Below are 12,264 nucleotides of genomic sequence, written 5' to 3'. Positions count from 1 at the left end.
TATCGAGCGGTGTCAAGGGGGTATCGGAGTCGTCGGAGAGTGCGCATGGCTCTGCATATCCAGCAAACGGTCCCTCGAACTCGCCGAATAACCTAGAGGATTCGTGCGAAACCCAGAGGGGGCTCACGTGGTCGGGGAGGGTAGTTTGCGCTATATGGGCAGGAGGAGAGGGTTCAGCCTGAGGCTGTGGCGAGGGCGGAGCCACGTGCGGTGGGGACTGAACCGCCGCCGAAGCGCCGATAAATGGTTGCTCAAAGGAGGGTGCAGATGGCGACGGATGATTGGAAGGCGTGGGTTGAGCGAAGGGCCCCGGGGAAGATGATGACGATTTGTGTACCACCGCTTCGAATGCGCCATCTACAGGTTCATCATCCCTGGCAGGACCATCAGTCGCCTCTAAGTCGTGGTCCATGGACTGCGAGAACGCAGGCGAATCCTGGCGCGCGACCGATTCATACGCAGAGTTCGTGAGGAAGACTCCCCCGATCGGGCGGGAGGAGAGAGGCAAAGAGTCGGTCCAGGAGCCTAGAGAGGCGACATGATACTCTGGTCCGGAGTGAGGCTTGGGGCTGGGTGTCCGAGAAGTGTGGCGGGTCGGGTACGGTGAAGAGGCGTCCTTGCGCGCTGTTCTAGTGGACTTGACACTTCTCGAAGAGGATCCGTGTGAGGAGGGGGAGGGTGAGGCAAACTCGGAGGAAGATCCTGAATTGCGGGCAGATGAAGCTTTGCTGGACTGCGAGAATGTAGGCAAATCCCGGGGCACGACCGACTCATATGCGGAAGTTGTGAGGAAGACTCCCCCGACCGGGCGGGAGGAGAGGGGCAAGGGGTCGGTCCAGGGTCCTAGAGAGGCCACATGATACTCTGGTCCGGACTGAGGCTGGGGGCTACGTGTCCGAGAAGCGTGGTGGGTCGGGTACGGTGAAGAGGCGTTCTTGCGCGCTGTTCTGGTGGACTTGACGCTTCTCGAAGAGGATCCGGATGTGGATGGGGAGGCAGAGTCGGAGGAAGATCGTGGATTGCGAGCGGATGAAGCCTTGCTGCCCGACCTGGTCGCCGGGATATGGGAAGGCTTGTACCTATAGTCCGGGAAAAATGTCTGGTGACTCTTTTTGACTTTGTTGGCGGCGATCGTGAATCGGTCATGCAAGTGTGCGGTCGCGTTCTCCTTGACGGTTGATAGCCAGGACGCTATCAGGGCCGGGGAGAGGCAGTCGGGCACCAGGATGCTGCGATTTTTGCGAAATACATTGAGCATGACCATCCAAGAATTGGAGGGCCGGGGTTGGTCGGCTTTCTTGTCCTTCTTTTTCTGAGCTTTCTGCCACTTCTTCATGAGATCAGAGTCCGGGCTGAAATCCGACAGGCGTTCGACAACCTGGAGGATGTTACGCATTGTCAGAAATCGAATGAATAGACGTCCAGAGCGGACAAGGACTGACACTGTCGATCATGGCCTGAGTGACCAACTCCTCTCGTGCGCGAGGGCATTCGCCAAGGGCATGCTCGACGATTTTCTTGTCACCGGCCTTCTTCAAAACTTCCTTGAGTTCTTCTTCTTCCATGACGGTAGTGGTGGGGGTGACGAAGAAAGATGACATGGGACGTCGATGGGGTGGGGGATGTCGAAGTCAGTTGAATATACGAGAACGGAGGTGGGCGACTAGTTGGGGAGACGGAAGACGAACAGCGCACCTTTATATATGCGTCCCTCGCCCTATCATTTGCAAATAATTTGCCTCGTGTGGGTCCTGGTTGGCTTCGCAGACACGTAGGCAATATTTTGGCGTATGGATTGTTACCATAAATGGACATAATCCAAAACGGGAAACGCCAAACCAAACGCCCGTTTGGGCAGCCCGGAATGACGATAAGGATGCCTCGTGTAATCGTTGCGATGGTTACCCTACGAAAATATACCATATAGGGCATCGATTGGGTAATAGCGGATTGTTACGGATTGTGCAATGCACATGGATAGCCCTTCCTTTCTCTAAAGGAAAACACGCGTCTACCGCGCGTGAGATAGGCTGCGCTGCTAACTTATACGCGATGGTGGATGTCTCTTATAGACAGAGACACATTTTGTTGCTACTTGAAAACGCGTCGTATGAGCTCGGAACGGGCGATGGTAACGGAATGGTAAGGAGGAGACTGTCAGTGGGAAAGAAGTTCGCGTTGAGTCGGAACAACGAGGCAACCACGAGGAGCGAGGCACGGACCGGTGACCGAAGCCCTGAAGCGCCCGCATGGGCCATGGGCGCTTGTTCTTTGTCCCTCCTAAACGACCTTTCCTTTGTTTCTCACGCGCCAATTTGAAAGTTTCTTTCTCTCCTTCCCCCGTCTACACCCGAGAACCATATCGTCAGCCTAAAGTTCTGAATGGCTGCAGTCATGCAGGTTCCCGCGGTCCTCTGAAAGATGCAGCTACTTACATGGAGCTCCCGCTGGCAGGAACGAACACTAGCCTGTTTGGAATGGCTCACGCTCAATGTTGACATACAAATCTCACGAATGACTTCTTCTGAACCATTGACAGTGTCTCCTGAATCTGCTCTATGACGCGTGGGCCCGAGATTGGTACTTTCTCCCCATAGCCCACCCCTATCCATATAATCAGGATGCTCCACGACTGAGAATTGTCAAACCTCTCTGCAGTACCCGCGAAATGTTCTCTACTCTGCGTCTGCTCCTTCTCATCACTACTCTTACTGGTGTGGTACTGGGCGTGATATCGTCCTCCGTTGACGACCACGCTCAGACCTTGCGACCTCGAGACGATAATCTTCCCGCCAGGGTCCCCTATGTCTTTCCTTCTCCTGGCACAAATGCGGTAAGCACTCTTCGTAAAACCTAGCATTTCTGTACATGGGCCTTGCGATATCACTTATTTCATGCTCACAGATTGCGGACGAAATAAGATCTCGTAGGGCGAATGGCACCTTGCTCGATCTCGACGGCGTCCTGTTCGTGCAGTTAATTGCTCTAATAGACTCCTGAATTAACGTGCTCTGTTTTTTTTCCCCTTCGCAGACTGCAGGCACCGCTGGTTGCTCAAGGGGAGGACGTGTTCGCAGGAGTGATTAGGGACAACAATTCGATCCCTGCCACAATGCGCGAACTCATCGTCAGCATGATCTGTATTCTCTTTCTATTCTGCCAGCGAAGGCTCACCCTTGGATTCTGTCTCTGTATAGATATTACGTGTCGCCGTGTTGAACAGCGCAGCTTATGAATGGTAAGCACAATATATTATCAACGACAGCTGGCCACGTATATTGCAAAATCCGATTTGCTCATACGCACTCTGGCCGATGATAGGCTTCAACACGAACCGGTCGGTCGTTCCGCCGGGCTCACCACTGCCGATCTTCTCTATATCCGCTTCGCTCCCGCTTTCTCTGGGACTATCAACAACGCATCCTCTTTGGCCAACTCCACCAGCCCACCTCAATTCGCCAACACAACCCTCAGCCCCTCGCTCTCCGCCGCCATGGAGTTCACTGACTGGTCTACAAAGTCCGTCTTCGTTCCCCAGCCTGTCTTCGATAACTTGCATGCGTTCTTCAACGATACACAAATCGTGGAGGCGATGGCGACGGCTGCGTTCTACAATTTCGTTAGTCGATTCGTGGTAGGGATGAATGTGGATGACAAGATGAGTGTGATGGTCCCGGTTCCTTCTTAGTCCACCTGTAATTTGATGGCGCTTTTGTGTCGAGAACTTCCGTGTCAACTATAAGCATGGGTTCTGGCTCAATTCTGGCTCTCCAATTATATGTTGTATGCCCGACGTAGAAGGGGTCGTTTCAAGGAGGAATCTCGTAACGGCATATAGTGTGCCACGCATAAAGATAGTATGCATCCTAGTAAGTACCATGTCATAGCAAAAGGAAGCGCAAATCGAGTGACAAACAAACAGGGAGGACGAAGACAAGACACTGCAAGTTGTAACTGAGCAGACAGAGGACACGGAGAAAACTACAGACTAAATAAAACAAGTAGAGAAGGGGAGGACTGGACTGAAGAGGATAGGTGAACGATAGAGTTCTAAAGAAAATCAATCGTAGCGTGAACGCGTCGTATCGAGCATGTACATGTCAGGCATAGCTATGCTAGTATATACGTCCCGACTCAGAACAAATATATGCAAGAAATATAAGGGTAGAAGACTGGAAGAAATCGTAGATAGATCGGATACGTAGATGGAGGTGCGGCGAAAATCATAAACCAAAAGATGATCCCAGCTCGGAGGCGGCGACAGACCCATGTCGTTGACGTTCCCAGAGCTTGTCCTTGGCCCGGACATGGATGTTCTCGTAAGGAGCTCTCTGGTCGAGCTTCACGCAGTCGCGAGTGCCTAGGACGAGGAGCTCGAAGAAGAACGACGCCGCGGCACGCCTCGTGGCCTGAGAGAGGATAGCAAAGAAGAACGGCATCAGTCAGTTGCGAACAGAAGGAACGAATAGTGGGCTGCGAACCTTGTGCGTCATCTTCTTGAAACTCATGATCTTCTCAACGTCCTCGTCGTCTTCATCACTAGGCTGCAACTCCCCCCTAACAAGCCCCAGAGCCTTCATGGTGTTCTTGCTATACCCTTTCCCGTCTTGCGAGCTAGCACTGGGCGTCTCACTAGCCTGACTCTGCCCCTTCATGTCAAACACTGCGATCGGGCATTCCAGGTCCGCGTAAGTCTCTTCACCTTCGTCGCCAAAAGGAGTCGATAATCTCGACAGCTCCGATCTTGCCACAGACTTGGACCGGCCACGGTCGAACCCAGCGTTGCCTCCAAGTGAAGGCATCTCGGCGTCTGGAATGTCCATCTGGAAATCATCCAGACCAGGAGCAGTGTCGAAGTCGAGTCCTCCCATGTCTGCACTGGGCCCAACGCTGCCTCCACGGCCGAGGAGCTCGCTACCAAGCATCGCGCTAGGAGCTGCACTGTCCGCCCTCCTGTGCTGCTCAACCGGGTCAATAGTGACGTCGCCTGCCCCATCGCCCTCAACTCTCGCACGCTTGCTACTCGGGGGTTTCTCGGGCGACGTACCGCGGCGCTTGCCACCAGGCAGTCGTACCGGTGCAGGCCTCATGAACATCTCCTGCAGCTCAGGAGCCAAGTCCAATGGACCCGCACAGAAGAAGGTCCCATTGGCAGTGGTCTTTGTAGGCAAGAAGTGAGCAATCGGGTCCTGTCGGATGTCGAGAAGCTGCATGACGACGGATGAGCGTGGGAGATAGTGGTTCTGGGTGGTGATAGCTGAGACGTCGGTCTTGAGAGCTGGACCAAATCCACCGCGCTTGCGACCGTTCTCGAGCTCGGTCTGGTCATCGATGATTTGCTTCTTCTCTCTGCGTTTGCGCTTCGCGGATTCTTCGGCCTGGGCATCAGCTTGTTGAGGGGGAGTACCTTCGCCAGCAGCAATCTCGGCAGTAGACTCGACGCCAGGTGGTGGAGGAGTGCGGGGAGCTTCGGAGAGAGGGGAGGCTGAAACCCACCAAGGCTGTTAGTGGGAATATAGTAGCGAATTTAAGTCAAGGCTTACAAGCACGAGAAAGAGATCTTGTCTGTCCCGGAGTCTTCTGTCCCTCGCTCAGAGGTTGGTCATCGAACGTCAAGCCCAGATCGACATCGACACCTAAGTCAGGCCCAAAGTCGATATCCATAGCCATGTCAGCACCGAAAGGATCTTCAGACAACTGCCTGCTCCTGTGCGACAGGAGGTCCAGATCCGCGTCACCACCGCGGCCCATGAGATGCGAACCAAGCGACTCTCTGGCTGCCCGTGGAGCGTGTGCGTCACGGCCAATCTCTACACTGCTGCTGTCGTCCATATCCCGACCCCTGCCTTCGATGCTCAACGTGTCATGTGTGCTCAGGGGACCATCACCAAAGTCCAACCCAAGGTCGACGTCGTAATCTTGAGAACCAATCCCGTCCGCAGGGCCTAGGTCGCCGTACCCAGCTTCGTCAAAGTCGTACTGCATATCGTCGGCGCCTGTGGTAAGGGTGATGTCGGCTGCTCGCGCCACATGATGACCTTGGGGCTGTACAATTCGGTCCTCATCGAAGCCGATATCCCTGCGCGAGGTGATTATTAAACAGTGAGAGGGCAAATAGAAAGTAACGCACCAGTTGTAGTCGGGAAGTAGCACATCCAAGTCGGCGGTTCCTGCTCGTAGGGTGATGGCGTTGCGGTTGATAGTAAGTTGGTCCTCTGTCATGTCGACAAGGCCAGGTTTGAATGCCTGAGTACAAATAATGAGTACAAGAATTCGCAAAGAGTGCTTTCAACGCACCATTTTGATCTTGAGTAGGGCTTCGTTACAATCATCGAGGAGATACTTGGCCTTGCGGCTGTATATGCGCACGACACCAAGCAACAGCTGTCCACTCAGGCGAAGCGCCATGACTTCAACCTCCTGATCCATAATCGCATCTTCATGGACAATTAATATCTAATAAACGAATGAGAATAGAGGGTATTCCACGCACCCACAGACTGCTCGATATCTGTCTGCAGAGTCTGCGCCTTGGAGAGCTTGCGCTCCATATGAGCCGCGAGCCATACTTTGGCTAGAGGGCCTCGCCGTGACAAGATAGCTTCTGAGTAGAACTAGAGCCAATGCCAGTTAGCAGAGCCGTGAAAAGGAGGTGAAGGGAACTGACCATGATGATGCGGCACGAAGCAAGATGAGCGCGTTGGAAACAAGAACGCGATGCACGATTTCCAACCGAGAGCGCTTGTGTCACCTTGTGACAGCGTGACATGATCGAAATTTCGTGAGTGAAAGTGTCACGCACGCGACTTGGTTCAGTGACAATGCTCGCATCCTCGTCAAGGCAGGCTCTCTCCACTGTCCGCAAGCGGATACCCATCTCATCAAAACGGAGTCCATTGGGGTTGGCTCAGGCATCAGAATGTGTGTTCTCTACTGTGCCAGCTTGATTGACTTATAACGAGGTTCTTTCAGCCTCGGCATGCTACCGACAACAGCGACATGCCGCCACATTCAGTCTTCGACGGCCCATGAAACAAGAGTATGACGAAGAGTTCGAGTATGAAAGCGTCAATTCCTCGTCCAAAAATCTTCGCAGCCGCCCCTATCAATTCACACCGGACTTCAAACCACGTCCCCACACATTCTCCTTCAACCAGCAACTAGAGACAGCTGGCAGTACGCTTGCGTTGATCCAGACATTCGAAATCCTCAAGCAGATGAAGGATGCTGGTGCGAAGCCAGATCTCATGACCTATAATGCTGCTCTGGAGACGCTAGGGAAGGCCGGTATGGAGGACGAGGCATGGGCGCTGCTCGATGACATGTTGGGTATGTCAATATCTCCCGATGTACAGACATTCAATCTGTTGCTGCTTGTGAGTTTTCTTCTCGTTTTTTTTGCGGCTATCGGACTGTAGCTAATGGCAGTGACCGTCCTCCTACCAAGGCCACACGGAACGCAGGGCTCGGACCAATGCACACAGTACTCGACCGCATGGCAGAGCTAGGAGTCTCTCCTGACGTTACCACCTACTTCCACGTCATCAAGAAGTTCGTTCATGCTGGGAACCTCGAGGCAGCCATACGCGAACTTGTTGAGATGGAGGAGAGGGGTCTGTCTGCGAAAGTGGAGACCGCGGAGGACATCATCTCTCTTGCTGCCTCTCAGGGCCACCCTCGTCTCGCAATCGACCTAGCTGTTAACTTCGAGGCTAGTTCAATCCGAAGATTAAACTCAGCCGTTTGGGTCAAGTGCCTAATTGCCGCCACAGAGGACCTCTACGTCAGTATTCTGTCGCTCTCGTATGTATTGAAGTGCTGAGGGTAGTGTTTAACCACATAGAAAGACGGAGTGGAGCTTCTCTGGAATAAAATTGTCAACGAGCTGAAACTTACCCCGGACGAAGGCACCTGCATCGAAGTCTTGCATACGGCCGGCCGCCACGGTCTCCCCGAACTCTGCCTAGACTCCCTCCGCATCCTGCAATCCATCGGAGTCACCCTCCGCGAATACCATTTCGCCCCCGTTGTGGAAGCCTTCTGCCGACTCGATCGCCTCAAGGAAGCCTTTGCCATCCTCTCCCTCATGCGCTCACAAAGTCTTATACCTACGAACGAAACCATCCAACCCATCCTCGACACCATCCGCGCTTCTCCTGATTCTGTTGATACCGCTTGGACCGCTCTCGAAGAACTGGAGAAGGAAGGCAAGCCTATTGACATCACTGCCGTTAATGCGATCATTCAGGCTGCTGTGGCCCACGGAGATCTACAGCGCGCTGTCGGCATCTATCAGATCATCCCCGAGTTCAAGATCAAGCCCAACGTCGACACGTTCAATGCGCTCTTCTCTGGATGTATCGCCACTGCCCACAAGGACTTGGGCGAGAAGATCCTCGGGGACATGAAGGAGGCCAAGGTCAAGCCGGACGCTCAGACCTATGAGCGTCTCGTCGTCCTTTCGCTCTCGGGAGAGACGTACGAGGAGGCATTCTTCTACCTTGAAGAAATGAAGGCTGCGAACTTCTACCCTCCCCTTTCCGTTTATGAGTCCATCGTTGTTAGATGTGTGGATGCTGGCGATACGAGGTACAAGATCGCGTTGGAGGAGTTGAAGGAGTTCGGGTATGAAGTCTCTTCGAAGTTAGAGGCTTTCATTGGCAACAAGATGGGTGGGCAGAATAAACCGAAGGATGTCCCAGTGAGGAACACTAGGGGATCGGGCAATGATGAAAGGAGGGGTGCTCCAGGAGAGGGACGTCGAGAGGGCAGTGAAAGTGGAGGGTTTATGACGCGCCCTAACAGCAGGTCATAGCAACCTCCTTGAAGGGATCAAGCCGTACTCTGTCTCCAACTACAGTACCCTATCGATTTATTCTGCATATGTTTCGGAGGAGTCGCTGATCTTGTAGAGAGCATCTTCTCATACGATGCCTCACCCATCCTATCCGCGAGTTTGTTCTGTGGCCTGGGCCGGGTTGATCAGGGGTGAAACGAGTACGAGAAGCCAGCCTGAAATCAATGTACAGACGCTTTGAGAACGTTCTATCGCACACAAAGACTGGCTGACGGTTTTTTGGGCAAGAGCAAAACGGAAGGTATGAGTGTGGCAAGCACTGAAGGTGGCCCAGATTCTCAGCAAAACGAACACGATCACGTGACTATCGCGACCAACAGTTCTTGGTTGTCCTGTCGGTCGTTTTGAAACGAACCTTGGTTATTGACCATAAGCATTCATACCAGTCACGACGAATACTACAGCATCGCGGCTCACCTCTAGCGACACCAACTTTGCTATTAAAGAGTCCGGTCTTACGTTTATTTACCTCAACGACTCAGGTGTGTCATTTCGTTCACCAGAACAAAGACATCATTGCAAAAAGTGGAGAATCAGCCATTGATACCGACTCTGTTGTGCTGGTCTTGATAGCCATAGCATCATAATTCCTGCCAAGGTAGGTTAGGTCGACACTTGCACCATAGAACCTGGAGGGTTGATCTGCAACGTCTTGGCTACTCACTAATAGTCTTCATCCATAAAGACAACTTCGAACCCATATTCCACCATATCCAACCTTCTCCTTCTCACCACCAAGAAGTACATCTACGCAGACTTATGTCTTTGAAAATAAGAGAAGAGCCCTTGCTTACTGCCATTTCTTCCTTGCCAGGACGTGAAATCACCTCTAGCGCCCCATATTTTCGACTATGATGAGGCCACCATCGAGCACAGCTCATAACACCACCAAAGTACCACCAAACGCAGAAGAAAGACTAGAAGCACTTAAACGCAAGCTCGCTTTACTGGAATCAGTCCATGCTGACGAGAAGAAACAGGTAAATGACCTTTCTGGTGTCTTCGACACCATTCGAATTTTCACCCGCTTATGCTTTTTATTCCTTCGTTCTCAGCACCAAGTAGATGCAGATCGTTTTAAACTCGACCTCTCAAAGGCCCAGAAGTCCATCGCAGACCTCGAGAAGGTCAAGAAACACAACGCCGCACTCGAAGCACGCGTTCAAGAGCTGAAGAAGACCTCTACTTCCGAACAAGCGGAGATCAGGGACCTTCGAGTGAAACTACGCATCTCGGAGAATGAACGCTCTCAACTGACGTCGAAGCAAGGAGAGGCGGGCGAGATGAAGAAGGCAATGCAAGCACTCGAGTCGAAGCGAAAGGACGAGATGCGTGAGCGGGATAGAAAGGTGGCAGAACTGGAGAAGTCGTTGTCTGCTGAGAAGAAGAGGCGAGAAGGGGCAGAGGCGAAATTGGCTGAGATCAGGGGCAGAGTAGATGGCGAGGTCAAAGAAGCGAAGGAGACGGCTCATGAACGGGAGTCTGAGGTCAAGCGAGTACGTGCCCAGGCCGAAGAGGCGAGAGCGTCGTTGGAGTCAGTCCGCAGAGAGGCAGAGATCACTGAGGAGCGACTCCTGGAGCGGCTTGACGACGTCCAATCCCTTCTATCACACGCCGCAGAGGAATACGGCCGTCTCGCTTCGTCCACCGTCCTGAACTCCACCCATCATTCTCTAAAGGTCAACCTCGAAGCTGTTCGGCTCCGTAACGTCCATCTCCAGCGCAAGCTTGCCAACTCTGAAGGCCAGGTCGTAGAATTGGCAAGTCTCATTCGCCAGAGGAAGGAACAGAACGAGGGACTTTCTACCCAGCTGCGCCATGCCGAAGAGCTCATTTCGTTCTACCATTCGTGTTGGAAGGATTCCCTTTCGGATCGTCAAGCATCAGACCCTCCAAACGATCCGCTCTGGGCAGAGTTGCTTACCCTCCAAAGCGACCAACAGGAGATGGCTGCTACGACATACGAAACGGTTTCTTCTACCGAAACGATCGTTGTCAACGCGTATCGTTCATCCACCCGTGCTATATTATCTTCACTGGCAGCGTCTGTCCACGAGGTTGACATGGAACGACTTCGAACCGAACAATCCAACACCGCTCTAGAGAACGTGAAAGCAGCCCGCGACGTCGCCAACTCCGAATCCGACAACCTTCGTTCCGAGCACGGCGTTCTTCGTAAACAGATCTCCGATCTCAAAGACTCGCTAGATTCGGCCAAGGCACAGGAGGCCGATCTGTTGCAGAAAGTCAAAGCCGCCAAACTCGAGGCACAGTGGCATGCCACAGAACACGAACAATCCGTCTGGAAGGAGCGCGACATCAACCAGAGGTTAACACAGACAGTGCAGAAGCACAAGGCAGCCGAGGACGCCTTGCGAGCAGAGATCGAGCAGTAAGCCTTCTTTCCTCTTTCCACGCTCTTCTCCTGGCTGGATCTTGAGCTGATTCGTATTTCGTAAGGCTGACCTCCGAGTTGGGGGATGCTGAACGGTACCAGGAAGCGTATCAGAACCTCATCGGGGAGGTGGAGGGTCTCGCCGCTCGCAACGAACTGGCGGAAAACGAGGCCGAGCGTCTGAGCAAGTTCAACGCTGAGATTCTGAGCCACAACAACCCAGCTCAGCGAATTTTGTACCTCGACCGCATCCGTCGTGAGCTCGCCGATACGAAACATGTGCGTGAATCTTTCTGCAACCATCGTACTCCTTCTCAATCTTACTGACCTCATCTCCTCTGCAGACTCTCCTCACCGTGACCCAGGAGCGTGACAATGCTCTCGCCCATTCCCAAACTCTCCGCCATGAACTCGACATGTACACCAGCGTCAACATCCCACACGACATGAAGCCCAGAACCACCATGACCCGGGTCGGTCGTATCCCTCTGGGCCAAAGTACAAATACACGGTCAACGGTTGGTCCCGTCCATCGTTCACACAGCTCGAATGGCTCTGGTGCCAGTGGTGATATGATGTCGAAGTCTACGTCTGCTAATAGGTACTCGACTGTATCGGAGAATGTGGAGGGCGAGATGACTTTGGATGACCTGGCATGAATGTGTTTAGACTGATACTTGGTCGTGTTGCTTGTGCTTGAGCGTCTGATTTTATGCTTTCATCTTCGTACCCGCGTCGCATATGTACTCCTATCTTACTACACCACCAACCCGCGCGAAGCTTTCCTAAACATCAACGCGGGTGTCTCCGGACATCCTTCGGGTAAGCTCCACGAAGTGCCAATGAAGTCTTCCTTGAGCGTGACTTCTCAAATCAATCAGGTCTTTTTGAAGAGTACACCACCAACCCGCGCGAAGCTTTCCTAAACATCAACGCGGGTGTCTCCGGACATCCTTCGGGTAAGCTACCGACGAAGTGCCAATGAAGTCTTCCTTGAGTCGGTTGTACTTCT

At 52.9% G+C, this 12,264-nt stretch overlaps 5 protein-coding genes across 5 annotated transcripts; 3 read left to right on the top strand and 2 right to left on the bottom strand.

Annotated features, from left to right (window-relative positions):
* Positions 1-170: 170 nt before the first annotated feature.
* On the bottom strand, positions 171-2,122 carry STEHIDRAFT_171004 (uncharacterized protein; the record flags this gene model as incomplete). The annotated part of the gene is made up of 4 exons (XM_007307967.1): positions 1,696-2,122; positions 1,443-1,555; positions 892-1,378; positions 171-573 (listed from the first exon to the last, which is right to left on the bottom strand). Coding segments are annotated over exons 2-4 (900 nt in total), but the record flags the coding sequence as incomplete, so codon positions are not given.
* Positions 2,123-2,668: 546 nt separating this feature from the next.
* STEHIDRAFT_160453 (uncharacterized protein) lies at positions 2,669-3,688 on the top strand (the record flags this gene model as incomplete). Its single annotated transcript, XM_007307966.1, has 5 exons — positions 2,669-2,833; positions 2,905-2,966; positions 3,034-3,127; positions 3,198-3,238; positions 3,322-3,688. 5 exons carry the CDS (start codon positions 2,669-2,671, stop codon positions 3,686-3,688), a joined length of 729 nt encoding a protein of 242 aa, XP_007308028.1.
* Positions 3,689-4,223: 535 nt separating this feature from the next.
* STEHIDRAFT_133645 (uncharacterized protein) lies at positions 4,224-6,877 on the bottom strand (the record flags this gene model as incomplete). The annotated part of the gene is made up of 7 exons (XM_007307965.1): positions 4,224-4,409; positions 4,482-5,485; positions 5,544-6,079; positions 6,131-6,246; positions 6,298-6,437; positions 6,494-6,614; positions 6,803-6,877. 7 exons carry the CDS (start codon positions 6,875-6,877, stop codon positions 4,224-4,226), a joined length of 2,178 nt encoding a protein of 725 aa, XP_007308027.1.
* Positions 6,878-7,247: 370 nt separating this feature from the next.
* Positions 7,248-8,815, top strand: STEHIDRAFT_64341 (uncharacterized protein; the record flags this gene model as incomplete). The annotated part of the gene is made up of 3 exons (XM_007307776.1): positions 7,248-7,376; positions 7,448-7,787; positions 7,848-8,815. The coding sequence occupies 3 exons, from the start codon at positions 7,248-7,250 to the stop codon at positions 8,813-8,815; spliced, it is 1,437 nt and encodes a 478-aa protein (XP_007307838.1).
* An 893-nt stretch (positions 8,816-9,708) lies between these two features.
* STEHIDRAFT_141438 (uncharacterized protein) lies at positions 9,709-12,008 on the top strand (the record flags this gene model as incomplete). Its single annotated transcript, XM_007307964.1, has 4 exons — positions 9,709-9,837; positions 9,913-11,249; positions 11,318-11,531; positions 11,597-12,008. The coding sequence occupies 4 exons, from the start codon at positions 9,709-9,711 to the stop codon at positions 11,909-11,911; spliced, it is 1,995 nt and encodes a 664-aa protein (XP_007308026.1). The 3' UTR covers positions 11,912-12,008.
* Between the last annotated feature and the right edge of the window lie 256 nt (positions 12,009-12,264).

This window comes from Stereum hirsutum, assembly GCF_000264905.1.
Source record: "Stereum hirsutum FP-91666 SS1 unplaced genomic scaffold STEHIscaffold_14, whole genome shotgun sequence".
NCBI lineage: Eukaryota > Fungi > Basidiomycota > Agaricomycetes > Russulales > Stereaceae > Stereum > Stereum hirsutum.
The sequence above is the reverse complement of the archived record's forward strand: the minus strand, read 5'-3'. Positions and strand labels throughout refer to the sequence as shown.